Genomic DNA, 27,841 nt, shown 5'->3' with positions numbered 1-27,841 from the left:
TTTGATTGAGTATATCTCGAATACAAAAGACTGCTTCCGATTGATGGTTTATTTACACTTTTTTCTATTGACATTCACAAACAGTATGCTAAAAAAACTATATTTATACAATTGGTACAATAAAAAACAATCTTCTCATCTTATCCGAACATCAAATTCCTAAAATAGCATCTAATTGTTCAATACTACATACTACTAGGTACACGATAAGTTAGTTTGCTCTCATTAGGAGTTTCTAAGTACATTTAGTAAATGCAACCAGTTGATCGCTCAATACTTGCTTTTAAATGCTTGTTGAACTCAGTAACGAAATGCTTACGACTTGAGTACATACTGGGAGGGTATTTTGTCTGTTTTGTGTTTCTCACTGCATGGAGGTTTATCCGAAATTGTTGAAGATTTTCGCATCCATTAGTAAACCTATAATGATAAAAACAGAATGGATTAGCTAACATCAAAAAGAAGCCTTCGTCATCAGTACCTCCTATGCTGGCAGTCATAAAGCACACGATCGATCCGGTGATGAACGCCCGGAAGGCCACCGACGTAATGACCCCTCGCTTATCCGGAACCATCGCACTCAACGTTCCGATCATGATACCCATGGAGCTGGGATTGGCAAAGCCACAAATGGCATACGTTGCGATGGCGGCTGACCTCGACGATAGGAAGTTCCCGTCGATAAACTCGCCCAGCTTCTGATAGGCAACGAACTCGTTGACGATGGTCTTGATACCGATCAGTTTGCCAACGTAGTAGCTTTCGTCCCACGGAACGCCCATAACGAATGCTAGCGGTCGGAAGATGGTACCGAAGATGTTCTCCAGCGAGGCGTCTTTTACTCCAACGAGTTCACCCAGCCATCCTAGGACTCCGTTGAGGAACGCAATGAACGACACAAAGGCGATCAGGTTGGCAATGATTCCCAGGACCAGGGCCGTGGCGGTGTTGGCTCCGTTCGAAGCGGCGTCCAGGACTGACGAATCGGGTCTGAAACATGTGTTTGGGAGTTATGAGTGTTGATTTGATTATATAATTACATGGGTTCTTACGATTTCTCCATTTGGATGTTATCCGATCGGGTTTTACTCTCCTCAGTCTCCGGATAGATCAGCTTGGCAAAGCATAGAGCAGCCGGTGCTGCCATGACGCTGGCAGTGATCAGATGAGCAGGTTGTGCTCCGAACGAGATATAAGCTGCCAGTACCGTACCGGACACGGTCGCAAACCCAGACGTCATCACCGAGTGCACCTCCGAATGGGTCAAGTCCTTGATATAGGGCCGAATCAGTAGAGGTGATTCGCTCATACCCAGGAAGATGTTTGCCGCAGCGATCACACTTTCGCAAACCGTTGTACCCAGGATCGACTGCAAGATCCATCCCAGCTTCAGCACCACCCATTGCATCGCTCCCAAGTAGTACAGGATAGAGATGAAGAAGCTGAAGAAGTATATCACAGATAGCACCGCAAAGGCAAACACCCCTTCTTTGCGAACGATAAAGTCTCCATATACGAAGGCGGCACCTTCCGCTGAGTAGTTCAAGAATGTGGCGACCTTATCTCCGATGCAGCTGAAGATGCTCCGTCCAACCTCCCATCGGATACAGAACAGCCCCAAGAGGAACTGGAACGTTACTCCGAGTACCACCGGACGGTAGTTGATCTTCGTGGGATGTTTGGACACGAGGAAGGCTACACAGAACAGCGCTACCATTCCGACAAGCGACATTAGCCTTTCCGGTTCGTCCTTGGTTTCGAAATAGCAGAACAGGGCGAACGCAACGACAACCACTCCAACGGCTATCAGCTTGGCGTACCTGGAGGGTTCACGGGCATTTGTATCATTACACAGAGCCAGATAATCGTATCATGCAGCAATACTCACAGCGTAGCAAACAATTGTCGAAAGAATGAGCCCAGTGGCCTGACGATGGTTTGTTTGAACGGCTTCCGGAGAAGGGGTTTCAAAATGTGATAGTAAACTAGGCCCAGGTAGATGAAACCTAGAAGAAGTACTAGCATTCCGTACCCATCGCACCATTTCATGCCGCATTCTTTGGTGCAGGTTTTGTCTGGAATTAGATGAGTAACAGTATGGTCAAGTTTATGCAAAGTATAAAATTGTAAAACTTAGAGTTATTTAGGGCCTATGAGGCTCTATGCGGATATTGTATTTCTTATAAATGCGTAAAGTCTGACGGAGTGAATGATAGACCAAATTGTTGTATCATTTTATTTTGGGTCCAATTTGTTTCCACGGAATTCAATACACCTGATTCTCGGTTTGAAAAGAAATCGTGAAATATGAATGAATGAATGAATGGAAATGTACGTGTAGAAGGAATGAGAGAAGAGACATCCCAAGAAGCAGCACGAAAAATATTGGATTTTTTTAATTTTGCATTTTTAGTTTGCCTATAACTTTGCACAGCTGTTCTAATTAATACGAATAACCAATTACTCATAATAATTTTTTTTTATCGAATCACGACTAACATTTTAATAGGGCCTATGAAACAATGGAACTGATGCAAATAAAAAATAATATCGCGGAAACGACATGTTTGATCGGTAAGGTGTCTTCGGCATAGTTGTGGATTGATAAATGTCGGCTCTCATAAATACAGTATGAAAAAAAAAATCTGATTTTCTTCTCAAAAAATGTATTTTGTTACTAAAAATTAAATCTCTCAAAAAGCTATTTTTTTACCGTCATATTTTTTTGAGAGAATAAGGTTCATTCTGTTGGCTATCATCTGTAAAAATTTCATAATGGTAAAAAAATGTACAAAAAAGTTATGGCAATTTGACCATTTGAGGCTTTCCACAAACCAACACGAAAAATATAAGAAAAAAATAATTTTGCATTTTAATTTGTCTGAAATTTTGCACAGCTCTTCCATTTAATGCGAATAACCATTTTTTTCATATCATAACTTTTTTTATCGACTAACATTCCAATGAAAAAATGGTACACATTTAAATTAGAAAAAAAAAAATATCACGGAAACGGCTTGTGTGATTGAAATAGTGTCTTCGGCAAAGTTGTAGACTAACAAATGGCAACTCAAATTAAAATACACAGTGAACAAAACTTTTTGTTTTTCACCTAAAAAAGTGAATTATGTCACAAAAATTACTATCTCAAAAAGCTATTGTTTAACATGCGTCAGTTTTTGTGAGAATAAAGTTCATTCTATCAGCAATCATCTATGAAAATTTCATAATGGTAAAAAAATGTACAAAAAAGTTATGATATTTTGAACATTTTCAGTTATGTGTAATATAGATTTTTTAGAGTGTATGTTTATAATGTCATTTTTTATTGCAAGTTTGAAAAAATTCACAGTGATTCAATTTCATATGAGAAGCTTAATTTTATTATTATTTTTTATATTGAGTCACGACTAACTTTCAAAAAGAGTCATTTTTGCAATGGTATCGGAAATTCAATTGCTACAGGAGAACTTTTTGAAATCAAAGGGCAACTATTAGGAATCACATGTTATTTGAAAAAAAAAATACACCGTTATTAATATTTTATATATTTATTTTGAACCTATTCCAATTTCCAACAATTTATTTGATAACATAGCATAACATATTTTTTCAATTCACATTGCATTTTTTACTATATTGAAAACTTGTGCTTTACTATCAGCACAGTTTGAATAAAGCTTTGCTTTGATTTCACTTTCTGACAGTGGTATAAAACAATAAAACTTTTGAGTCCCTTGGATTGTTTTTGCATTAATATAATGCTCGTTAAGCTCTGAAGCCATTATTTCGTATTCCTCTGTTGTAGCAAAACAAAATGATAATTTCGTTGTTATTCTTTCCTATGATTGACCCAATCAAAAAGTTCTTTTGCATTTTTTATAGGGTGCTCACGATCCTTTGCTAAACTTGCTCTTGTAGCCATGCGTTTTATTGTTCCTCCAATTGCGTCATAAGGGCCTTTTCCATGCGACGTAGCAAAGAAATGCCACTGTGCGTCAATTCCATATTTTACTTTGAATTTACAAAGGCTTGAAATTTTTTTACGATTCTTATACTGCGACGCAGCTCCATCAGACATGAAATATATTTTATTGATTTCTTTGTTTTTATCCACTCGAAGAAAGTCAAACATTTTTGAAATAAACAAACTTACAGACACTGAATCATGCCTTAGATCTTCAGAAATGACTATGAAACTGAAATGCTTAACTTGTAAATTTTCTTTGAAATATATTACAAACGGATGTATTGTTGCTTGCTTGCTTGCTTGCATTGTTCATTCCAATGATGGGACTGCACTTCGTCTTGTAACACAAAACTATAGTTTTCAGAGAAGTCGCAAATAACTAAAAACACACCTTCTTACAAATTATTGTTTGTCGTTTTCAAAAAGTTCAATTGTTCAATTTTAATAAAATGATGAGGTATCAAGCTTTCTCACTGTGAGCAAAAAAATGAAACAAACTCATCTATTAGCTTTATGATAGTTTCAAAGTCACACCTATCAGTCAATACCCACTGTTCAAATGAAAATTGACTGAGATATTTGTCCTCCAATTTTCCCAACAAACTGTTTTCCAAGGATAAAGAGTCTGGACAATCCACACAACGCCGCAGATAGCAATTTGACGTTGTGTTTCTACATAGTTGCAAGCTTACTAACATCTTCAAATTCATAACAAGGTTGATTTTGTTCAAACTATGGAATATAGGATTTACGTTCTCATGTTTTGTGCACAAACATTCATTGTGTGTTCCTGAAGCAGATAGAAGTTTGCACTGACGGGGACGAAGGATTGCAAACGACGAAAAGCCTATTTTTACATGTTCGTGATTTCGTTTGTAATATGTATATGCCTCTTTTAAGGTCGTCATCAAGAAAGTATCCATTAAGTACGTCACGCTAAAATTGAGAATTTTCAACGCCCCCCCCTTCGTACGGGGCTTTTCTATGCGTAATACATTGCTTGTCACACATTCACAAACCCACCCCCCTCCTGTAAGCGTCACGTACTTAATGGATGCCCCCTAATAGTCTTTTTTGGACGGCTTAACGCTTTCCATCTTACTTTATGGACACATAATCTTTTTGACCAGGCATAATTGGTCGGCTTACGTCGCGACGCGTCGTCGTCTTAAAAAAACTGTATCACTGCCTCTTTCATTTCCTCATTTTTTTTTGGTTTTTGATTTTTTATTAAATAATGATGTAATATTTTCAAAATCGGTTTTCGTGCACATGTAGAGTATGGATCAAGGTATCTTCTGAATTTTTTTGAGGTGGAAAATGTTTCCCATTTTTGCAGAAACCATTTTTTTGTGAAATTTTGTTAAAAAAATGGTTTCTGCAAAAACAAACAAAAAACATTTTCCATCACAAGAAAAATCAGAAGATACCTTGATCCATACTCTACATGTGCACGAAAGCCGATTTAGAAAATACTGCTTCGTTATTTAATAAAAAAATCCAAAACCAAAAAAGTGAGGAAATGCTTCCAGTTTCGCCTTAAACTGATAGATTTGGTGCTGTTTGATACAGCCCTGTTATATACCCAAGTAACAATTCCATTGCTGATTGGTTTTGTTTGGTTTTATTAGTGTTTTATTAAAGCAATAATTAAAACTCACAGTTTTATGACTACTTTTATGAAAACCATTGATGAATTGTTTTATAGTATACTTGAAGACATCAATAAAGCCAGATTCTAAGAGTAAACAAAACTCTTCGATATGTAAACCTTCTGGCATTGATTAGCACCAACATAAAACTGTTCAAACTCTCAATAGATGGCAATCCGTTCGATTAGTAACGACATCTGATGGTGACAAAGCAGAAACTATGACACTACTAGGTTTATTGCGGTCATCATAAAAGTAAATTTGCTTTCGTTTTATTTTCGTCGCCATATTAAAAAAATAGCTAACGTGAATGAAAAATAATGAATTTTGCTCAAATAACCAATGAATTGATAGTTTGCCGTCATTTCCATAACATGCTCACATGCAAAAACACTCTCAGTTGAATTTTCTTGTTATCCGAGATATTTTTCCTAAATTATCAAATTGATTTATTTCCTGGAAAAACTTGCAATTAGAAGGCACGAAATGTTGCTAATTGACAAATTGAGAGATGAAATATGTGAAAAAAAAATCGCGTTCTAGTGGGATTCGAACCCACGACTCCGTATTCGCTAGACCGGCGCTTTAACCAACCAAGCCACAGAACAGCCCAAGTAACAATTTTGATTTTATCGATGATTTTTGGCGATTCAAAAACCCTAACCATAAAACCATTATTGATGCCGACTTGAGAACACTCTCGAGCTCCTTTATGCCTTCAAAAGTCCACGATCTGGCTAGTTGGCCCAGCCTTATTATGATCTACAGGACTTCGTATGCAAACCGGATGCAAATAGGATTTCGGGTTGTATCATAGTTTTATCAACCTTCTAAATAAAACCATATTCTGTCTTGTCAAATATTTGTTTTGATTATTTTTCTCTATCAATGTTCGATTGTCAGAATAAATTATGCTTGATTGTTTATCCAGCCATGGATTGGAAAGATGCCGATCTGGAATTGAGTTTTAATTTCCCATTAAATATGTGTTAGGAGACATGCCACGGGAAATTTGTGGTGAATGTGACTGTGATAATGACAAAAAAATATGTGCGCCACACAAACTGTGTATTAATAGGAAGTTAAATGCATTTAATTTACTCGGTGGAATTGGGCGTGCGAAAGTTCTTTTTTCAACATAGCGGAGTTTTAAAAACATTATGTAATTTTTCTTAAAATAATATAATCGTTAAGTTTGATCTTAGGGCGAAACTGGAAGCATTTCCTCATTTTTTCAGTTTTAGATTTTTTTTATAAAATAACGAAGCAATATTTTCAAAAACGGGGTTCGTACACATGTAGAGTATGGATCAATGTATCTTCTGATTTTTTTTTGTGTTGAAAAAGTTTTCCATTTTTTCTAAAACCTTTTTTTTTGTCAAATTTCGTTCAAAAATGGTTTCTGAAAAAACGAAAATCATTTTCCACTACAAAAAAAATCAGAAGATACCTTGATCCATCCTCTACATGTGTACGAAAACCGATTTTGAAAATATTGCTTCGTTATTTTATAAAAAATCATAAACCAAAAAGTGAGGAAATGCTTCCAGTTTCGCCTTAAGCGCTGTATGTGAAATCATAAAATTGAGTAATGATTTTTCTGTATTTACATAAATTATCCCGGCAAGCGACATATTTTTCTGATAAAACTCTGTGTTCCCGATGATTTCTCCAATAGGGCTAACCCTCCTAAGGTGGTCATAACTGAGCTTATGATAGAACTAACGGTTTTATCACAGGATTTCTTGGTCTATGATACGGCCACGAAATCTTTTGTTGGTTGTAAGCGCTGCCTCACAGTTTTGCTTATTTGTTTACAAAAAAACATTTTCGACAACAACCGCAAATTCTTCATTACACCAAAAAAGCAAGCCATGAAAATGTTTGACAATTCTCAGGTCATTTTGACAGACCACACGCATGCACGAAAAAGACGATCATATATTCTACTTCATCGATCTTATTGTCGTCCTTTTCATGCTCATGTTACGTCAAAATGACGTGAGAATTGTTAGTCATTTTGAGGTTAGGTTCGTTGGTGTAATGAAGAATGCAAATTTTATTGAAATGGCAAATATAATTAGTGATAAAACCAATTCATGACCACTTGCAAGTCTTTAAATGACGATGTTTATAGCAGAAGTTATATGATAGTTTTATAGAATGCCAAAAGTGCAAAGTAAAAACTACCACATGAAACTAATATAGAACAACTAGCTTTTTCACATGCTGGTATAAAACCAGGGTAAAACATGAATACATCTTCAAGGGCTGCTGATTGTTACTTGGGAGGTAATGGTTCTGCGGAATAGGAAGCCAAACTGACTCCGAAGCCGCACCGTGAACACTCCTATTTCACAAACTCAGCTCTCTTTTCGGCTTAGATTGTGGCAAAGTTGTCGCCCCTGTTCCACTCTACAATTCGTTCTTTGACACCAAACTTCTAGCTCTTATCGTTTTCTTGCAATTTTGATTCAAGTGTTCGGCACAGTGCCCAAAAAAGAGCTTACAAATTGTAGAGTGGAACAGGGGCCATAACTTTGCCTAAGAAAGAATTTTAAATTATCTCGCATTTTTTCAAAGATAAACTAAACCGATCAATTCAAAGATACCATTTGATAGAAAATTCAATAATCTTTCGAATAAGGGTAAAAAAACTGCGATAAGTTTGACCATTTTAAAGTTATAGCCAGTTAAGGCAATAATAATCAAAAACATGGAAAGTTCAATAACTACGTAACGGTTGAGATTTGACCATATGCGGAAACCCTTTTTTTACCATTTATGGTCCTCTATCACCCTTTATAAAGTTTGCACTCAGGAACCTAACACCCTGTATATTATTGTTTTACGTGTAGCGCATCTTGTCTTGTTGCTTGCGAGAACAAGTTTCCAGTACGTGAGTATTCTCCGACATTGGAACACGTGCGCTCCATGTTAATTTACAAAATGATGTAATACATAATGCATTCGATTTTAACGTTAAACTATTTATCATTGAAATCAGTTGGAAAAAAGTGTATTTATTTAAAGCACAAACTTTTATTATAAAAGCTTAGAAGATGAAGAATGGCGTACAGTAAATACCATTTTTTCAAGACCGATCATTTGATTTGAACTGTTTTTGGATCTTTAAAAGATGATGACGGGTGCTTTTTAACGTTCATGTTTATAGAGTTGGTTAATTGAGTATTTCCCAACTATTTCTGACTACTGTAGAGATAAAAGTGTTTGACGGTTGATAACGTGTAGGTTTTACGGTGACTGACTTTACTAGGCACTTATCAGCGGGAAGCCAGTGAATATTGATTCACCAACAAGATTGTGTTGTACGTGTTACCCTTTCTAAGTAAATATTTGCAAAACGATTTGAATTTCAGTTATCATTAGGTGCAAAATCTATTTGAAATGTCTACCCCACCGTAAAGAGGGAAAAGGGATAAAAAGCGTACCGTCGTGCGGGGCTACTTTTGAAATGCGGGGCTACTTTGAACACTTTTGAATATGGATTTTGTGAATTCAAAATATGGTTCAAATCTGTTTGATGTCTTTGGGACTACTATGAAGCAATAGTTTTCGCTTCATTTGGTTGAAATTATTTTTCAAACAGACGGTTTATTGCTTGCAGGGATGGGAACACTCACTTGCAAAGAATTACACTCACTTGCTATTTTCTCAGCTCAGAAACGTGCAATCAACAATCGATGTATGGACGACTTTTGCCTTGTGGTTTTGTCTAAAACTTTGTCGAATAGAGTAGGGGTTGCTCACGAATCCCAAAGTCGTGACAGAGCCGTGAAAGCGACTCTCCACGAGGTGAGTGTAAATTACACTCACCTTGTGGAGAGTTGCTTTTGCAGCTCATTCGCGAATCTGGTGTGCGTGTGCGACCCTTACTTTATTCGGCAAACTTTTAGAAAAAATCACAAGGCAAAAGTCGTCCATACATCGTTTCTTGATTGCACGCTTCTGAGCTGAGAAAAGTGCAAGTGAGTGTAACTCTTTGCAAGTGAGTGTTCCCATCCTTGATTGCTTGTCAGGACGCGAAAAAACATCGAAAAAACCAATAAAATATACATAACGTATCAGAACATTTGGTCTCTCATAAATTTCAAAGGGTTGATCAATTCATTCAAAATGTATCAACGTAGCATATACAATCGAATATTTGTATCCGTTATACATTATAAATGACCGTTTCACCTAAATAAAGGATTAATGGTTCCTATTTACAGGCTATCTATATAGCAATATCACGCTGCACATAATACCAAAGGTAGAACGGAACCATCTTAAAACGCATATATTTATTGAAATCATGTCCGTTATAGTATACTACAGTATTGATACAAAGTAGTTTTCTAAATAACACTGGAATTTGAAATGCAGTATTGTTATAGATAACAATGTCCAAAGTAGCCCCCATTCGGTTCTATATGACATGTGTCCGATTGGTGTATGAACAACTTTTTTGTTTATTGATGGATTTAGATCAAATTTTGCATACATCCTACAAACATACTCACGATTATTATGTGTAAAAATATTGGGAATTCATTCACTACTCTGGGAGTTATAATGTCATAAAGTTGAAAAACCATGAAAAAGTGTAAAAAGAAGCCCCGCACGACGGTAGTGCTGGATATAAGACCTACTGCTACTTTACTCATGATAAGAACTTTGAAGAGAAGTGATAGTTTAGCCCTCCCTATTAAGTGACAGTTTATATTATGCATTTTGAAGAAAGAATTGAAACACAAATTAAAACACCTACTATTCCTCTTTAAAAAGTCAAAATAATTTATTTACACTTTAAGAATAATTCAAGTAATAATTTACAGTTTTGATATATAGTTTCAAAAAGTCTGCACTATGCAGTTGTAGCTAAGACTATAAATCCTCAGTATTGAGGCCGCAGATTCAATCATAGTCCAGTCGAGTTTCGTTTTGGTCGGAATTTATTTCATCTTTTAAGTATAGTGCACCTTTATGTTAGCCACACCATATACAAATGTAGGCAATGGTAGCCTCCATGGTAGCCTACACCTATCGCATAATAATTGATTAATACTGATAGGAGGACTAAATGAAAAAAAAAAATCACAATGCAGGGAATCAGACATAAAATGAACAAAAAGAAAAAAGAACAGAAAGACATGAGGAATATGAAGGAGAACAAGAAGTAGTAGTAGAAGAACAATTGTATGAGGGGGTATTGGATTTGAAATATCAAATATACTACGAGTTTTGTTCTTAAAGACGCATTTCACCCCGATCCACTCTTACCTTTCTCCACATAGTGGTTGGTAGCGAAGCCGAAAAATACGATAACGCCCGCATTCAGTGCTGCCAGTAGCGCTATCCGGATGTGTGTCTGGTGCCGCCGCCTCCAATCGCTGAACCTATCCAGGGCGGTCTGTCGTGGTTTCCCATTGGGTTGCAGGTGTGATGATGATGCTGGAACCGGGGTTTCGGTGACGGCACTGTGTGGCAGGTGATTAAGGGTGAAGCTGTCACCATTTCCATTCTGGGAAAACGGGAGGACGAAAGGTACTATTAGGTGGGATCTTCTGGTTAGTAGATTTCTATCGTTCAAGTGCACTCGGTCAGAACTAATGATGTGCACTTAGGTGACGGATTTGTTAGGGATAGCGGGAAATATATAGGCGTGATTACTACTGCAAGCGTTTCTAGTAGGCAAGAATATAGAGTCTATCGTACCTCGGCTGGGTTTACGATTGAGCTTCGTTTACGATGTGATAGCTTGGTGCCGGTCTATTAGGAAAGATAAAGTGAATGAGTGAAATTAGCGTCGATAAGATTAGAGCTCGGTGTTTATGGTGGAATGCTTATGAAATGTAGTACGGCGGGTTGTAGTATGATGAATTATTGAGCAATAGACGTCAGGTAAAATTGAAGCAACAACAAATTCGATGTTTATTTGATGAATGGTGGCTTGTAGTTTATGTTTGAACATCGTCTTACCGTGTCGTGGTCGTAGCCTTCGTTCTGGATTCCACTCATTTTGCGTAGATTTATAAGATAACTTACTGTTGGGACTAGTGAGTTGGTTCAATGAATGTATCAGTCCATTAGCTGAGAGTATTCATATCTCTGTTATCTGTAGGGAAAATAAGACATAGTTGATGAATGTTTATTTACTAGAAACAATGAGTGAGTCATAGGTTCACATTCCAGGGTTAGCAATAATATTTGATTAATTTAAACTACTAGCTCATTTTTTTCCTGCCATGCTACAAAACAAAGCTTATATTATATTTTTTTATAATCGCCTGAATGATACTCCTTTTTTGTCGCAGTTTTTAGTACTTAGTATGTTTCAGTAATTGGTAATTGGAATATGAGAATTTCCGTGCGATCACCAGTATGAATGTTTCCTAGAAAGATGAAACCTCAATTCTGGTATTCAATATCGCCCAGGTTGATATTCGACAAGCCGAGCTTAACATCCGATGTGCGATGTTTAGTGACAAAATTGTACATCTTCATGAAATTCGTTGTCATAGTTTCTTCTTTTCTAGTAGGTACATATTACCTACCGTGGGTCGTTGTCCAATTATTCATGTCGTTGGAGTAGTTGCTCAGAAGAGGGCCATCGTCAATGGACGATTTGTGCCGTTTCGACGAAAAGCTGTTGATGGCAGGGTTGGGATTTGAACCCATGATTATCCGCTTGCAAAGCGAACGTGTAATCCTCAAGAATACGAGGCCCCGCCAAAGTTCTGTTGTCTGTAATGAAACAATAATTCATTTTTCGTGTGTTCGACAATTGCATACATTGATATTGAAATCAAATAGAGATATTAAGGGTATTCACTAAGCAAGTTAAATAACTGCGTAAGCCATTGCCTTGATGATCGCGACGTTTAATCTTCACGTACCCGATTCTCGACAACTCATTTTAAAAATGCTGGCATTTCGTCAATTTTCATCCGATTTTTTTGAAGTCGCCCTCAATCGATCATACATTGGTGCTAGTTTATTATCAGTAGGTCGGCTCCAGAGGCACGTTCTCATCCATTTGGGAAATTTGTGCCATAGTTTATTATACTTAAGTTGCCATGTAATATCCAGAACCATTCCTGAGATATTCCGGATTGTACTGGGGTCAAGGGGAGGGGCAGGCTTGTCATTTGCTCCCAGAATGTACCCCAAATACATGTTTTTGCTCTCTTTATCTTAGTGCGTTACTATCGAAGTCGTTTGCGCGAGAGCGATGCACAAAGAGAAAACAGGAACGAGACAATGAGAATCGTCGAGCCACTAGAATCAACACAAAGTGTAACTTTTTTGTGCCTCATTTTAGAGAAACCCGGTAAGTTGTTCGACGATTTCTATGGCGTTGTTCACAGTATGAGCTCGCCGATCGGGTGGAATAACATAATTGCAAACATAAATACCTGTGAATTTGTTAATAAATGACATATTATCATAAACATATTTATCTTTACTCCCGGCATGCACAAAGTGCCTCAATTTTGAGGAAACGCACTTTTTTGTGCAACCAATACACACGTTTTTCGGAGTCACAAGCTAGAAGCAGGAAGGTGGAATAAAACGAGAGAAAACGCTCTAGCTTTGGATGCGGGAGCGCGGTGCACGGAAAGATCGATGTACACAGAGCAAGGAGTAACTTTCACGCAGCGATCGGAAAGACAAAAGATTTCATGCAAACTTGTGTGAAAATTCACGCAAATTTGTGTAACGCCGGATCAGCACATTTTTTGTGCTGATTCAGTCGTACGAAAATATGAGTGAAAAATCCTTTGTCTTTTCGCAAATTACTCATTCGCTGTGTACTTTCGTTTTAGGGTGTGCATATTTTTTGTTCTCCCGTTTTGCTCTGAGGAGGATTCCATGCCTGGGAGGGGGAGGTGTCAAATTTTCCAAATGGCAAAACGTGATTATTTCGTGTGTTATTGTGTTTGAGAGGCCCCGCGGAACTTGTTCCAGGTGTTTCGGAGCGGCCACTTCAGTTGATACATACTTCAGTAATTTTTTTCTGTCCCATTCTCTCGAAATCATGAAGATTGATACGTCGCACGGCATGTTTTGCTTACAAACCAGAAATGTCCCCGATGACACTCATGTGAAACCTGTGCTAGATGTTACGGGGTGGCCATATTAGTTGATAGGGGAACAGAGCCCAAAATGCCAAGATGGGGTAAAATGGCCCAACTCATAAAATCATTCCTGAATGGGACTTGATCATTGATACAGGTGAACGGTGTCAAGATATGTTTGCATTGAACATTCTTCTAGATGCTAGGCCGCCAAACCCACGGAAAATCTTTTGATTTCCCAATGAAAATTGGCAACTTCCGGTTTTCCGTGCTTGCAATTAAGGTTTTCTGGTGATTTTATTACCAGCCAAGTGTTTCCAACGAGATTGAGGCACGCATGGAGTCGCATGGTTGTTGATGTCTACGCTTTCCATGTTAGGGGTCATTCAAATATTACGATCATCGTTTTGCGGGGAGGGGAGTTACACTCCATGTATAGAGTAAACGAAAAAACGTGACAAAAAGGTGAAAGTGAGTCGAAAATGCCAGAAAACTGAAGGACGTAATTTTTAATGTTTTCATGAAGTGGCATCTTACCCCATGGCAGATGGCGTTTTTGCACCACTTCCGTTTTACGAACCAGTTTTTGAAATCGCTAAAAATCAATGAAAATGCAATAATTTAGTGAATATTTTTGCTGAAGCATCGAGCAAATATTGTCTAGTTGCTGTTACCACTTTGAAAGCCTAACAAATGAGGCTATATATCATTGAAAACAATGAAAGTTTGAAAAATGGCATATTGCCCCACTTTCCCCTACAGACTTCAGTCTATCGTTTCTGACTCAGTCATTCGAAATCTTGAAGATGGATATGTCTCACGGCATGTTTAGGTTGAACACCAGAAGTGTCCCCAATAAGGCCCCGCGGAACCTGTCACGGGGATCCGGACCATATTCAAATATGGTTATCGCAGCTGTATTTCACTGGTCACAACAAAAATTTCGTTGAAAATCGATGATTTAAACACAAAAACATACGAAATAATAATTACTAGCCATTTTGGCAACCCCTGACCCCAGTACAATCCGGAATATCTCCAGAATGGTTGGCCATGCATGGCCACTTGAGTATAATAAACAAGCACCAAATTATGATCGATTGAGGGTGACTTCAAAAAAATCGGATGAAATTTGACGAAATGCCAGAATCTTGAAAATGAGTTGTCGGGGGTCGGGTACGTGAAGGTTAGGGAATTGAGAGGGGATCTTAAGGGTTGCCGGATACCTTACTAATGCTAGGTATGATGTTCATTCGGCTTATTTTTTCGCATTTTGAGCCATCATCTGCTTATTTAAATAGCGTAAGTGTGCGCGGATGTGACCGAAACTACAGGAGCACTGAAGGAAGCCACAGAAGAACTTTAAAAAGATACCCTGGATAATACTCCGGAGGCATTTTTATCAGACCTCCAGGAGGAGTCTCAGGAGGAGCTCTAGAATTAATTTATCGGCGTGCTTCAGAAGAAACTGTACTACTTATAAATCCCTGTAAGCTGCAGAAGGAACTCTGAGAATTATGGGAGCCGTTTCAAATGGTATCTCTAGTGGGACTATAGAAAGAAAAAAAACCCTAGATGAACTTCGTCAGAAAAATCTACGAAAAATCAATGAAGGAACTGCAAGGGAAATATCTAATGCAGCTCAAGAACGAAATTCAGGAGAAATTTCTGTAGGAGTTTGAAATATTTGAGGAGGTTAGAAGCAAAGGGGTGTAACTGATCAAAATCCACTTTAGAGTAAATAATGTATGGAGTTTCAACATCAACCCAATTTTCTCCGATTTATTGTATTTTTTTCAATCATCATAGAAAAAATCTTAAAAAAGTTCCTGAAAGCTTGAAAGTGGATGGTATACTCATCTCAAAAAATTAATCAATGGTTGATTATTTCTCAGAAAAATCAATACCATGACATGCAAATTTCAAGACGTTAGATTGTGCCAATCGATGAGGTTCAAAGAGTTTCCTCATTGGGCTCAACCGAAATTTTTACCAGAGCATTCGGATTTAACCACAATCTTACATTTATCCAATTTTAGATGTCGGAACGGACATAAGATATCGATTAAAATTAGAATAAATAATTTTGATTTGAATATCATTTTTCGTCAATTTAAACATATTGGATTGTGATTCTTTTTAATTCGTGGTGTTGTGGTTTTTGTATTTGTATTTGTAACATCCCTATAGTTTTATACTTTTCTCGGAAGGCGATATGGGATACCGAAGGACGAAAACATTTTGAGATATTGTGATTATTGTTAAAATATTTTTATTTTTTTTTCATGGAAAATTTCATTTTCCGTTTAGCTTTAAGGAAAATAATTCTAAAGTGTATTCAACTCCCCTAAACCACAGACAAACAGACGTAACACCTTGAACGATTTTCATAGAAATCCATCGCCCAGTTCACACTACCATCACCTGGTGGAAAAGTTGCACGAATCACTGTGTTGTGCAATATCGTCAACAGAAGGCGCTAGTGTGAAACGTCAAACGCATAGAAAAACGATGCGCGCGCCTTTGGTTGTGAAAGCCACAACTATGAAAATTTAAAATGATCGTTAAAAGCGTGGTCGATGGAAATTTCGCAAGTGTTACGTCTGTTTGTCTGTGCCTAAACACTGTTACCATCTGTTACAGTCAGTTGAACACGAACGCCTACTCATCTGGTAAAGTGTCCTTCATAAATGTAACAATAATAAACTCTGTTACTATGATGGAGTTATTGGGGAAAAAGAATAAAATACGTTAATTGTTGCGATTCAATACAAATGAACCAATGACATCTAAAAAATGACCAAACATGAATTTTTCAATAATAAATATAAAAGGGTAAATACGCTTTAAAAGACACAAAACTATTTTGAGATATATAGAACAGTCCCAAATATCAGCCAAAATATAATAACTTTAGTTGCACAGGGATTCTTGGAGATATTCTGAAGAAATCTAGCTGGATATTTCTTTTCAAATTCTTGAAAGAATCGTATATTTTTTTCACAAGCGTCGGATAACTTTGCGGTTTTTGGCAAATTTATGCCCCTTAGGAGAAAAACACAAAAAAGTACATTTTCCCATGTAAAATCTCATACAAATTTCAACCGCAATATGGAAAACTGGGACGCTTACAAATTTTGCACAGTTACATTTACATTGTTACATTTTCGTTATGATTTTTTGATCGGGGTTTTCACCACCAACCCACCAATTTGTATTGAGTTTCCTTATAAAACTTGATTTAAAATTGGGATTAAAATAGCATTCCATAAGCAATTAGAATAGAAGTATTAAAGTTTTAACATGACAACTTTCAGTATGCAATCTACGAATTACTCCGTTACCACGCAACGCAACGCAACGCAAAATTTGATTTTAAATTGGGATTATGTATCAATAATCATTTTTTTTGTTTATCTGTTCATTTATTTATTAATTTATTTATTAGCATAACTGATACTGCGGAACTGTAGTTGTGTTTTTTCGTCATGGGGGTTTTTTAAAACCTCTTGTACCCAAAGTTGACTTCAAATCTTTCCCAAACAAACTGAATTATACGATCATACAGACAATTTGGTCTACAACAACTCCTCATTGCGAAGGGAACAAACCAAGTAATCAGTACGCACTAAAATGCGGCTTATTTACAGCATTGTTAGCACATATAATGCAATCATTTAATGCATTCTTGCTGAAAATGTTGATATAATGCTAATTCGGCCACAGATGATGAACAGTATTGCAAATAAAAAAAGGGCCAATTTGAATTATCATTTGAAACTGTCACTTAAAATGCGATTGTGGTAGTGGCAGTTGAAACTGGATTCTACTTTTGTCGTTTTCACCACTACACGTAAACATCGAGCACGTGGTTCATCTGTCAAAATATTGGGTAGCACTGATGAATGCTCTGTATGAATATAAAATGCTGATATAGTGCTAAATATTTATTTACATTTACATTGCATATAAGCAACAGTTTCTATTGTGAATGCTGATGATGAGCTTATTGGCATTGTTCATGCTGAAATAGAGCTTGCTTATGGTTACTTGGGAAATGTGCTGATAATACCCAAAGTCACCCTACATCTTTAGTAGGATTTTTTATACTTTTGCTATAAATCTGCCTGAAATTGCTTTGAGATTTTGTCTTAAAATATATAAAAGATATTTTTTAATTATTAAGACAGTCCATCAGGACTTCACATAAGAGTTCCCACAACAGTTTCGCCAAAAAAATTGCAATCATTCCTCTCAAAGTAGTACAGTATGAATCCCTTCAGAAGTCCGGCTACAATGCTAGTTTAAATTCCTTGGTAACTGAACGACTCATTACACCCGTTTAGACAAGTGATCAACCATAACACGTGTGATAAGCAATAAAGATTTTAAGACAATGTTATCTGTTCCAAGATAACATTCTTTTCTTGTAGTTATGATTCTCTGGCATCGGCTCGGAATATCATAGCTTTAGAATCGATTGAGTGGGCCTGGGCACTAAATAGTTGCGCACCTTCAAAATCTCCTGGAGCAGATAAGATACATCTTATTTTGCTTCAAAAAGGATTTGATTATTGCAATCATGTTTCGAAAAAAAAACTACTTGTTTGCAGTTTTGTTCCTAAAGCTTGGCAAAATATGACTGTTAAGTTTATTCCGATAATGGGTCGTGCGTCGCATGAAGAACCAAGGAGACACTACCCAAGCAACACACTTTGTTATAGAAATGTTTTACGCACTTCTCCAAAACATTTCACAGTCATAGAATAAAGATGCGACAACATGTTCCATGACTTTTATATGACCGAAAAAGCGCACGAAAAATGCCTTCTGCAACAAGTTTTGGTTATAGAAAAGTTTTGATGTAACTTAATGAAAACAAACAAACTTGTTAGCGAGATGTTATGAAAACCATATCATAGCTTAAAAATCGGAAGTATTTTCATGGTGTTTATTACTTTTAAATTACAAAATTCTAACATCGCTGTCAAAACAAATCGTAGTGTAAACACAAATACATGAAAGCGTAATTGAAAAAGTTTTTTTTTATTATTTTGACAGCAGTTTATCTGAAAAGATGAAACTAAATCCTGCGATGTACAAAACTCATAAATGAAATGGAGAAACGTAAACTCAAAAATGTCGAGCAAAAGCAGTGATCACAGGGTCGAAAAAGGTGTGCGCTTTTAGTTTTACCGTGGATTATGGCATTTTACCTCCACTAAATGAATGCGCTGTTCGGTTGATCGATTTTTTTAAAATAATGTTGTGCATTTTCTACGACCGTCATTTGACTTATTCGAAAAGCTTCTTATTTTTCAGAAACAACCAATATGGTGGCACCATCAAAAGGCAGGCCCGCCAAGGCAGTGCCGACCAAAAATATTGTGACAGTGATATCTTCAAAGTATTTTCCTATATATTCATTTAACTTTTTTTTAATATATACTCATCGGTAGGGTGAACACAAAAATATCCGTTTAACGTATATAGGGTTAATCGCCAAATTCTGCACAGCTAAAACCACACCTATTGTTGCATATTTCATAAGAATACATTATACATGTTTGTGCAACAAATGGCGCATTCTTATACGTGCAACTTTCGACGGTTTACTCTAATGCTCCAACCTTTCAAATAATGTTTTTACATTTTATAATTTCCAATAATTTTGAATTCCCATAATACACAAATTATGTCACGCAAAAATCGACCTTTTTCAACCCCCCCCCCCCCCCCTCTCCCTTCTATGTCACACTTTTTGTATGATATCTCAACTTTTTTGTATGGGTTGTCACGTTTTGCAACCCCCCCCCCCTCCCCCTTAATAGCGTGACGTAATATATGTACGACCCCTAAGCTTCAATATGTTTCAGCAAACAGTGCGGCTATTCAAACGATTAGTAGTAGTACGGGGTGATATCATTTTGAGGCAAATGTTATGTATATTTAGGCTGACCAGATAGTAACAAGATAAAAACGGGCCATATGAGCATAAAATACGGGACATACAAAATGTTTAAGGCTGAAATTATGAATTGTTTCATATACACATTAGGGAACGATTATGTTCCAAAAGTTCTCAGATATACAAATTCGTGTATTCTTATAAAAGCAAAATACATAAGAAGAAAACCTGCGAGTGTAAACAAAGTTATCTTCGAAATCATGCTAAAAGATAACGCTGTACAGCAGACGAATAAGCTGCTCTTAAACTTAATTTTAAAAATTTTGGCTGAATAAGCTGTTATTGTTACTTGATAAGGAATCAATCGAACAATTAAGAAGCTAAAACGTGCTAAAGTTAAATAATTATAAAACAAAGAAAAGACAAAAAATAGATGTTTTTTGCAGTATTGAAAAATGATTTTCAACAAACTTCTTAGAAATTTAATTTTGAAGACAATTGAAGACAGTAAGATTCATAACCGGTTAGAAAATAAGAGTTGTCTTAGTTAGAGTTCAAATCACATTCTATTCCTCTTAATTCTATTATTTTTTACTAAAAGTTAGAGAAGCCATTTTTATGTGATTTTAAACCATAAGAGCAAACAAATCTTTCGAAATTTAAGTCGCACCAAAAATCATATGAATACGTCTCAGAATTATAATATTTTATTGTTTATTTTTTTTGCAGTCATTCTTCACTGAAAATGTCTAAAATTATGTATGTTTATTTTAGAATGTTATTATTTTATAATAGTCAGAGTTTGTTCTATTTTTATTTTATTTTTATATTTATGGGCAACTATTTTAGGAGACATGTATGAGATTCTTTCAACAAATATTTTCATTTTTCGTATTTTAAGTCTTAAATCTCTAATCATGTAAAAAATGTTGATGTCATCAAAGCTTCCGATAAATCACATCATTGGAATGATTATGTTGTTTATCTTGAACTCCTTTCCGCATGACTTAATGATTTCCATTCAAAATGATTCGTTGACTTAGAAAAAATAGAGAAATTAATATTTTATTCTAGTAAATTCCTGTAGAATTGCTGAAGAATCTAAAGGGTATATCTTGAGGTATATTCTAATGTAATACAAAATTATAGCTTAACACTTCACAAACTACATTTTGAACCTGTTGACAATTTGAATAAAAGCACGAAAAACCTATTGAACTGTGAATTTCAGTAAGCTCAGTAAGCTCGTAAGTAAGTAAGGAAATATTTCTGATACTTCAAATCATTGATATTTAACTCGAAATTTTAACAGGATGAACCTTTACTTCCTTATCAAGAAATATCTGTTTAATGAATTAAATGCTGACTGACTGTTTTCCTGCTCTCCGCGTCGACCAATGTGGCGCTAGCTTCTATGCGCGAAAGATCGCTAAAAGTAAATCGCAAAAATATTTATTGTATGGCGAATAGCACCTAATGGCGTATTTCTCGAAGTGAAACACATTATTCGAAAAAATATTTAGTAGCGGTTGTGCACAATGATGACCGGTTTGGTGCCTACCAAATATTTTTTCGATAAAAGCTTTTCATTTCGAGAAATTCGAGTTTAGATGCTTTTCGTCATACAAAATAAAATGATTTTACTCCTGTTGAGCAACATTGAACGCACTCCCTGCCGGTAATCCATTGAAAAGAGTAATGATAGGAAAATATGTCGATACATTATCTTAATAAGTTAAACTTAACTTTTTTTGTCAACACTAATATGCTCGTTTTCCGAAAAATACGGGACATTTTGATCTTTTTCCACAATACGACGGGACAATCCTAAAAGGTCATAAAAACGGTACTGTCCCGTTGAATACGGGACGTATGGTCAGCCTATGTATATTTATATGATGCATGATTGTCAACAAAATTCATTTTTGATGCCAGTTACTACATGAAATCACAAAAATGAAATCATTTCTATTTTTTTGATTGTGAACATTTTTAACATACACTGTTACTGGATACATCTCGCAGCTAGTGGTTTCTGCTTGCGTGTACGTATACGTTGCATCACACGAACACTATTTATGTTACTGGTGAAAAATAGTAAACAAAAATCAGCTGTTCCCGGCAAAATCCAACCGGGAGTATTCCAGAAGTAGATTTGCAGTAGTGTTCGTGACACCACGCTGCGTGAACTCAATGTCTTGGCAGTGCATGTTTTGGTTACAGAGAAGTTACAGTGACTTACTTCTAGCATCATTATGTTTTGAAATATGTCATCCAAAAGTATTGCGAACAACCTATGAAAAAAATATTCTCATTCCATTTGACAGTGAAGGCAAATAACAACACTTGCGTCACATAAACATACGGGAAAGACGCAAAGTTTCAATTGAAAGAATTATTCATAATCCTATCAGTATTGCGACATTTGCACCCATTTAGACTCGGCCCAAATTCATTATTATCACAGTCGAATTTCGCACACGACTTCGCAGCGCCTGTACGTAGGCAAGTTCGCTTGAGTTCATTGCAGCGTCGTCGGATGCACATCAGGTAAACAAAATAAGTTTGATTAATGTGAAATGTCGCTGGGAAATGATAATCCAGTGGATTTTCAAATTATCACAGAAGTCTAAATTATAACGGGAAACCCAATAGTGATACTAAATTTATTGCAAATGTTGCAAAAGTTCTTCGCTGTGCTGCCGTGCCGTACTGGGATGAATATAAACAGAATTACACCTCTGCGCGGAAGGTTGTCTAACACGAAGGTAGGGAAGGTAGATCTCAAAATGAGAACTAAGAAAAGAATGGATGTTTCGCCGCCGAAGCAGAGCAGATGACGATTCCCGGCCACGGTGGTAGCAGCATAGCAAAAGAAGCAAAAGATAAACGTGTAATGCCTTCCGAAGCGAGTGCGGGAGACTGAGGTTCGGTAAAGTTGTTCTGGCGAGTAATGGTTCGGGGACTGTGCGGGATCAATAACGGGATCAATAAGCTGGGGACAAATTGAGAAAACAGAATCTTCACAAAATCTGTCTGCGCCAAGCGGAATCTCCTGTCACTGAAGCAAACTGATTTTTTTTCTAAACGCTTCTTTTTACGTTGCATCTCAAATCTAACGAAGCTGACACACACCGACAAAATGACAAACGACCGTAAACAAACATTTGAGAAAATGAAAGATGTTATACGTCTAGTTTGTAAAACTAAACTATAACATGTTCAACAAACTAGAGTGACAAAGTCATTGATTGGAGACGAAACACAAAATTTTCGTATTTGTTTTTAGAAAACATATTGAAAACATTACGTTGGATACACATGTTTTGCAAAAACTTGTAAAAACTATTTTTTAACTAGGGATGTTTTCGAAAAACATTTATGTAACATATTTTAACATTTTTTTTAGCTGCAACTTGTTTTGTTGTGTTACTTGGGTACCTATTTGACCACTTTTCTTCTGTAATGCTTAAAACGCATTGTTGATCATCAAATCCATGAAGTTCATTTGGCTAGCGTGCCTCTTAATGTGAACCATCAACAAGCTTACCAATATGGTTAATACACTGTGACTCTTTTACACAAAGATGTTTATGATATCGAGAAGGCATTCACTCAAAAGCAGTCTTGTTCGATTCGAGGATGCTTTTGACAATGTGCCTTTCGATGCAAAATTGGAAGCCGCACGGAGTCATGATATATCTCCAATGATTTCCAATTGGATTTACCAAATGCTCAAAAACTCACATCTCTTCTCGACATTGCATCAAGTAGTGATTAGGAAATTGAGTGTTTGTGGATGCCCTCAATGGGGAGTTTTGTCACCACTTTTGTGGAATCTCGTAGCAGATACGCTATTGAGGTCATTCTATCATAACGGTATTCCCACTTATGGATTTGTCGACGACTTCCTAACATTGTTTATTTGTATGTGCATCAGCAGTTATTCAGCACCCTTTTCGTTTGATGCGAAGCATACTTCAGGTAGTTGAGAGCTGGAGTCCGATATCACTTTTCGACATTGCGTCTAGCAGGAATTAGGAAATTGAGTGTTTGTGGATGCCCGCAAGGGGGAGTGTTGTTACCGCTTTTGTGGAATCTCGTAGCAGATGCGCTATTGAGGTAACTCAATAATAGCGGTTTTCCTGCTTATGGTTTTGCCGACGACTACCTAACATTGTTAGTCGGTATGTGCATCACCACCCTTTTCGACCTGATGCAAAACGCTCTTCAGGTGGTTGAGGGTTGGTGTCGCCAATATGGCCTTTCGGTAAATCCGAGTACAACATGTATTGTTCTTTTTATGGAAAGGCGAAAACGTAACGGCGTTCGACCTTTGCATCTCTTTGATTCTGAAATCGATGTGACTGAACAGGTAAAGTACGTTGGAGTCATTCTTGATTCCAAGCTATCCTGGACACCTCATATTGTGTTCAGAATCAAGAAAGCTTGTATGGCTTTCGGGCAATGCCGGCGAACCTTTGGTACAACTTGGGGTCTAAAACCCAAGTATATCAAATGGATTTACACAACTGTGGTTCGGTCAATATTAGCCTATGGATGTCTTGTGTGGTGGCAAAAGGGTGAAATAAGAACGGTCCAATCAAAGTTAGGCCAACTCCAAAAGATTTGCCTAATGGCGATGTCTGGAGCGTTCTCTTCAACTCCCACGGCAGCGCTCGAAGCTCTCTTTGACGTTGCTCCACTACACATTCATCTCAAACAAGAAGCACTTTTTTGCACTTACCGCCTATGGGTACTCGGTTTACAAGAGGAAACTCCTGTGAACCGCAGTTCAACACACACCTCGTTGTTTCCACTTTTGGTAAATTGGGACAAAGTTGTCCTTGCTCCAAGTGATCTTACAATTGCTTGTAAATTTCCATATAGGACATTTCACACAAAATTCCCCTCCCGGGAAGAGTGGACATCTGGATATCTGGAAAGAAGTATTTCATACGGCTTCGTATGTTACACTGATGGCTCCCTTCTCGAAGGTCGAGCAGGTACTGGTGTTTATTCTCGTAAGCTAAGGCTGTATCAGTCTTACTCACTTGGTAGACACTGCACCGTTTTTCAGGCCGAAATCTTTGCTCTTATGTGTGGAGTGCAATCGACACTTCAGCAGCACGTAATGGGCAAAATAATATACTTCTGTTCAGATAGCCAGGCTGCTACTGAAGCACTTGCTTCGGCCAACTGTACTGCCGCCACTCGCATAACAGTCGCATGTTTGCTGGGTTTCCTATTCATATGGGACTGTTTTGCGAGTGGAGCATCACATGACTTCATTGGTCCTGAGTCAGCTGTTCCGGTATCGGAGCGTTGGATAAAGCTTCAGATTGAAACCTGGGCTGCCACTCAGCACAAACAATACTGGAATAGTTTGAAGTCATGTCGTCAAACAAAATTGTATTGTACTGAGCCATCTCTAAGGGTGGCGAAGTATCTTACAAATCCGTTAAAGCAGAATTGCAGCATTCTGTTCAAAGCATTGACTGGCCACTGCCGACTTGACTATGACATGGCGAATATTCAGCAAGCTGATTCATGTGTCAGATTATGGAACTTCGTATCATTTGATAATGTAACTGTTCAGTTTTTGCGCAACTGTGTTTCCGAGTACTCGGTAAACACTTATTAAGTGCAACTGACTCCAGAAACTTGAATTTTCAGGACGTTCTGTGGTTCTTGGGTTCTTGATAAAGAGCTATAGGCTCTCTTTGAGCTTTATGCGTTATAACAGTCCCTTTTCAGGGCGCTGTTTGAATTCATTGCGATTATGCGTTAGTGCCCTTTTCTAGGGTGACGATCTTATTTCCTTAGCTGACCCTATCACCATCCCAAAATAGTTGAAGAATAGGCTCCTGTTCATGGTAATGGCACAAATTTCTCAAATAGAAGAGAACGTATCTTTGGAGCCGACCTACTGGTACAATATTAGTTTGAAATCCTTGGCAACTGAACGACTCGTTACACCCGTTCAGACAAGTGGTCAACCACAACGCGTGTGATGAGCAATAAAAACTTTTAAGACAATGTTATCTGTTCCAACTGATATTATTGTCCATCAAAGTCTTCGGCATCTTTGCCAAATTCCGATGAACATCATAAGATCCCATAAATCAAGCTTTGATTGATCTCCCCTAGTTGTCACGGTGTTGCTCATCGGGATTCACGTGATGCTGGATAGTGTGCTCGGAGTTTTGATGTTTTGTAACACATTTTCCAAATGATGTTCACACTACACTTCTTACTGTATGTACCTGTTTGTTTTCACAATCCGGTTTCTTCGTATTCTAGTGAAGATAATCCTCTGGTTTCCAGTAGTTGAGTTATATTTCCGCTAAGTAGACTTAGATAAGGACTCCGGTGAATGTTTTCCAATATCGTACTTGCTAAACCGGTAAAAGCTGCATAAACTGACAAACACTTAGCAATGCTTCGCCCCCGCAAACAGTTGCAATATCACTAGGGTTAAGTACCAGACATAACACTTGCAGAATTTCTTCCAATCACAATAACACTCAAAACACTGATGATTCACCAACAAACTGAAACAATCCCATCAGCTTCAGCACTAGAGATCCACGGGAATACCCACTCTGCCGGTTAAAATTCGCAAGGTTTTCTGTACACCTTCTCCACGGTTATTACCGACGATGATCGCAACCGCAATAGCAACGTGGTTAATAAAAAAAAATCACCGAACACCTCGATGTCGCGGTAATGACTGCCGTCGCACCTGTGGCTGCTGGCCGAAGTATAGATGCGCGATAGTTTATTGCCCAGCAGTAGCTTGTTGTGGTTCGGCGCGGCGCGAGCAGTGGCAGCCTACAAGTGTGTCGACGAGATATCGCGACAGTGCGACCTGCCAGTCAATGTTTCAATGTAATAGGGGTAGATGTGTTTATCTACGACTACGATAGCAATGTGGCTCCTTCTCTAACCAAACCTCAACGATGATGATGACGACGATAGCTTGTGATATGGACCTATTAGGCTTGACAAGTGTGCGTACAATTATTTTGAGGCAATGCAGCAATACAAACGGTTCGGTACATCCCAAAATTGTTGGGATTTGTGCGAAATTGATGAAGAATAGGGTATTTCACTTCAATGAGTTTAGGTGTTAGTAATTAATGAATATCAGGCATTTGAAACTTTTAATCTGAATCTATGCATGATATATGACAAATTTAATTTCATTTTGTTTCGATTGGTGTAACGTCCTTACAAATACAAGCCTTAGGAAAAAATGTGAACCGCAAAGCCTAAACTCACAGTTGCTTCTTGGAAAGAACGTCCAATCAGCCTATACTTGCCGTATTACTATGGGAGCGTCCAAAAAAAACGTCCTGCTTTTTGGGGGAGGGGGAAGAGGGGTTCAGTAGTGTGACAAACAATACAACAATTTTAGAGGTTTCATACAAAAAGTGTGACATAGAGGGGGGTAGGTGGTGGTTTGAAAATGGACAATTTTTGCGTGACGTAATTTATAGACGATCCCTATTGACAAGTAGAGCTTATCTCGTTTCATGCACTCCACGTTGTCTTGTACCATCTGGACCTTATACGTACACAATATTTTCAGTGTTGTCATACGGTATACTTGCAACATGCTCTGCCCATAGTATCCGATTACTGTGCCGTAGAGCGCAGCGAGCTCGTTGGCAAAGCAAACAAATCGACCGAATTTCGCGATAGTCGTACTTCGGGTATTGAACCCGCCTCGTTGAGTTGCACCTTCCGGGACGATGTTGATCAGAGTCTAGGAACATTGGCGAATCTCGCTTTTTCTTTTTTCTCATTCACCCTCCTTGATGAACACGAGAAAGAACGGGATGCAAAGGGGTTCCGCATAACCCATTTCCATCCTTCTCTTTCTCGTGTTTGTTGAGGAGAGTAAGCAAGAAAAAAGGAAAAACTAGATTCGCCAATGTCTACGAGCAAACTGTACAGCATTGAAAACATGCGTTGCGTAGATCGAAAAATGACCCATTCAACTTACCTTCAAATAAGTTCAGCCACTCTTGCGCCACCATGCGACAAACCCTATTCCCCATTCAAGAGCAGAAGCCCTCCTCAAGTGGATCACAACGACTGACAGATTGACAGAGGGAGATATTCCTATTAGTGACCACAATGATATCGCTCGATTACGATTGAATATGCTACCCCACTCCGACTTGTTGCGCTATTGTAGCCCGATAAGATTCTCTAACAA

At 37.5% G+C, this 27,841-nt stretch overlaps 1 protein-coding gene across 3 annotated transcripts; it reads right to left on the bottom strand.

Annotated features, from left to right (window-relative positions):
- Positions 1-34: 34 nt before the first annotated feature.
- On the bottom strand, positions 35-27,728 carry LOC109406424 (solute carrier family 28 member 3). Of its 3 annotated transcripts, none has more exons than XM_029869859.2 (8): positions 27,626-27,728; positions 11,608-11,743; positions 11,344-11,397; positions 10,909-11,149; positions 1,889-2,075; positions 1,053-1,820; positions 482-990; positions 35-420 (listed from the first exon to the last, which is right to left on the bottom strand). In XM_029869859.2, exons 2-8 carry the CDS (start codon positions 11,644-11,646, stop codon positions 380-382), a joined length of 1,839 nt encoding a protein of 612 aa, XP_029725719.1. In that variant the 5' UTR covers positions 11,647-11,743; positions 27,626-27,728; the 3' UTR covers positions 35-379. The 3 variants fall into 3 exon arrangements, with proteins under 3 accessions (XP_029725719.1, XP_029725718.1, XP_029725720.1); XM_029869858.2 differs by lacking the exon at positions 27,626-27,728 and adding an exon at positions 25,881-26,826; XM_029869860.2 differs by lacking the exons at positions 11,344-11,397; positions 27,626-27,728 and adding an exon at positions 25,881-26,832.
- Positions 27,729-27,841: the final 113 nt, after the last annotated feature.

Source organism: Aedes albopictus, chromosome 2 (assembly GCF_035046485.1).
Source record: "Aedes albopictus strain Foshan chromosome 2, AalbF5, whole genome shotgun sequence".
Classification (NCBI taxonomy): Eukaryota; Metazoa; Arthropoda; class Insecta; order Diptera; family Culicidae; genus Aedes; species Aedes albopictus.
The sequence above is the reverse complement of the archived record's forward strand: the minus strand, read 5'-3'. Positions and strand labels throughout refer to the sequence as shown.